General features: G+C 60.2%; 1 protein-coding gene across 1 annotated transcript in view; it reads left to right on the forward strand.

The window, feature by feature from the left end:
* Positions 1 to 2,025, forward strand: part of LOC103772394 (1-phosphatidylinositol 4,5-bisphosphate phosphodiesterase delta-4-like) — a 6,272-nt gene that overhangs the window by 3,997 nt on the left and 250 nt on the right. The window contains 6 exon segments of the mRNA XM_008939726.1: positions 1 to 108; positions 474 to 630; positions 901 to 1,017; positions 1,306 to 1,484; positions 1,643 to 1,778; positions 1,855 to 2,004. The exon segment at positions 1 to 108 is cut by the window's left edge and continues 30 nt beyond it. Coding sequence (XP_008937974.1) covers positions 1 to 108; positions 474 to 630; positions 901 to 1,017; positions 1,306 to 1,484; positions 1,643 to 1,778; positions 1,855 to 2,004 — 847 coding nt within the window.

Consider the following 2,025-nt stretch of genomic DNA (forward strand, 5'->3'; position numbering starts at 1 on the left):
AAGATTGGGCGGCTGGAGGACATGTTGGATGGGCCAGGAGATGAGGCGCCTGATGTGTCTGATGATGAAAATGGGGCAGAGGCAGAGGAGGAGAGGCGGAAGGTGAAGGTGGGTGGCCCAGGCTGGGGACTGTCAGGGAGCACTGAGCCCTTGGACACAGCTATGGGCTGTGGTGACATCCCCGTGCCAAGGGGAGAGGCAGAGACCATGGTGACATCATCAGGGAAAGGGAACATTTTCTGCTCCTGGCCATGCTAGCCCTGTCTTTGCAGAGTGTGCCTGTGGTGGCACCATCCTGGGGAACCCCATCCTCCTCTGTTCCTGGCAGGAAGGCTGCCTGCAGTGGGGATGGTGCCACCCCCAGCACCCCCTGGCTGCTCTTGGCTGCCCTGGGCTCTACAGAACCCATCCTGGGTGAGTCCTGGAGAATGGTGCTCCCATCACTGGGGATCCAACATGGCTTTGCATTGCAGAAGGACAAGGAGAGCTTGGCACAGGCATTGTCCGACTGTGTCATCTACTGCAAGAACGTGTCCTTCCGGAGCTTCCAGGAGGCCCACAGCCATTCCCGGCCCTCTGAGATCTCCTCCCTCTCTGAGGCCAAGGCCAGGAAGCTCATCCGGGACACAGGTGAAGCAGAGGGGCAGTAGGATGCAGGGAGCAGGTCAGGGTGGAGGGCTGGCAGCTTCCTCAGGTGTAGGGCTGGAGCCTCCAGACAACAGGGTTCCCTCTCTGTCTGGGGCAAGAGGTCCAGTGGGGCTATACCTGTTGTTCTGAGGGGTGCATTTTGTCGTTCCCAGGGGATGGTCAAGAACTGATGGGTGGGCGAACATCATGTGGTGTGGGTGGCAGGGCAGGCTAGGGAATGACCTTACGAGTGCCCTCATGCTCCATCCCTAGGGAATGAGTTTGTCCGCCACAACACCTGGCAGCTGACACGCATCTATCCCAGTGGGATGCGGACCGACTCCTCCAACTACAACCCCCAGGAGATGTGGAATGTGGGGTGCCAGATAGGTATGGCTGGGGGGCATCAAGAGATGTGAGCTGGGGAGATGCCGTGGGTCCCATGCAAATGGCACCATCAACACTCATGTCAGTGCCAGCTACAACTCCCCATGGAGCCAGGTCTGGCTTCAGGCTCTTGCGCTGCCCTGGGGAGCCTGAGGGCACATGGACATTGGTTCCTTGTGCCCCTGTGCAGGCCCACGTCTCTCTGGCCATGGGGAGAGCTGGTTCTCAGCTCCAAGCAGAGCATGGCATTTCCAAGCTACCCTGAACGCTTTCCCTGCCACCTTCCCCCAGTGGCCCTGAACTTCCAGACAGCTGGCACGGAGATGGACCTATGTGATGGGCTCTTCAGCCAGAATGGTCGCTGTGGGTACGTGCTCAAACCAGCCTTCATGAGGGACGAGGAGACTCTCTTCAACCCCAATGATCCTGGCAGCTGGGAGAGCCCCGGCCCCACCACCCTGACGATCCAGGTACAGGGCTGAGGAGAGGCCTCAGGGAGCTGTGACAGTGGGGCTCTGTCAGTCCCGGATGGGTTGGGACCTGTTGGGCAGCGTGCTGGAGTCAAGCAGCCTTCTGGCAGATCGGCTCTGCTGCTCCCTGGCTCCTAAGTCCCTGCCTCTTCCTGCAGGTGATCAGCGGGCAGCAGCTGCCCAAAGTGGCCAACAGCAAGGATGGAGCCATCATTGATCCGCTGGTGCGTGTGGAGATCCACGGAGTCCCTGCAGACCAGGCACGCCAGGAGACCAAGTACATCGAGAACAATGGTGAGCCCCACTGTAGTACCGGGGACCCTGCTGCACCCCCCTGCCCTCCCTCACCCTCCTATCTCTCCCTTCCCAGGGTTTAACCCGCGCTGGGACGAGACGCTCCAGTTCCAGCTCCACGTGCCCGAGCTGGCCCTCATCCGCTTCGTGGTGGAGGACTATGACAAGACATCCAGGAACGACTTCGTGGGCCAGTTCACCTTAGCCTTTGCCAACATCAAACCTGGTGAGTGGCTGCTGCTGGGGG

The sequence above is a fragment of the Merops nubicus genome, unplaced genomic scaffold, assembly GCF_000691845.1.
Source record: "Merops nubicus isolate BGI_N331 unplaced genomic scaffold, ASM69184v1 scaffold27374, whole genome shotgun sequence".
Taxonomy (NCBI): Eukaryota; Metazoa; Chordata; class Aves; order Coraciiformes; family Meropidae; genus Merops; species Merops nubicus.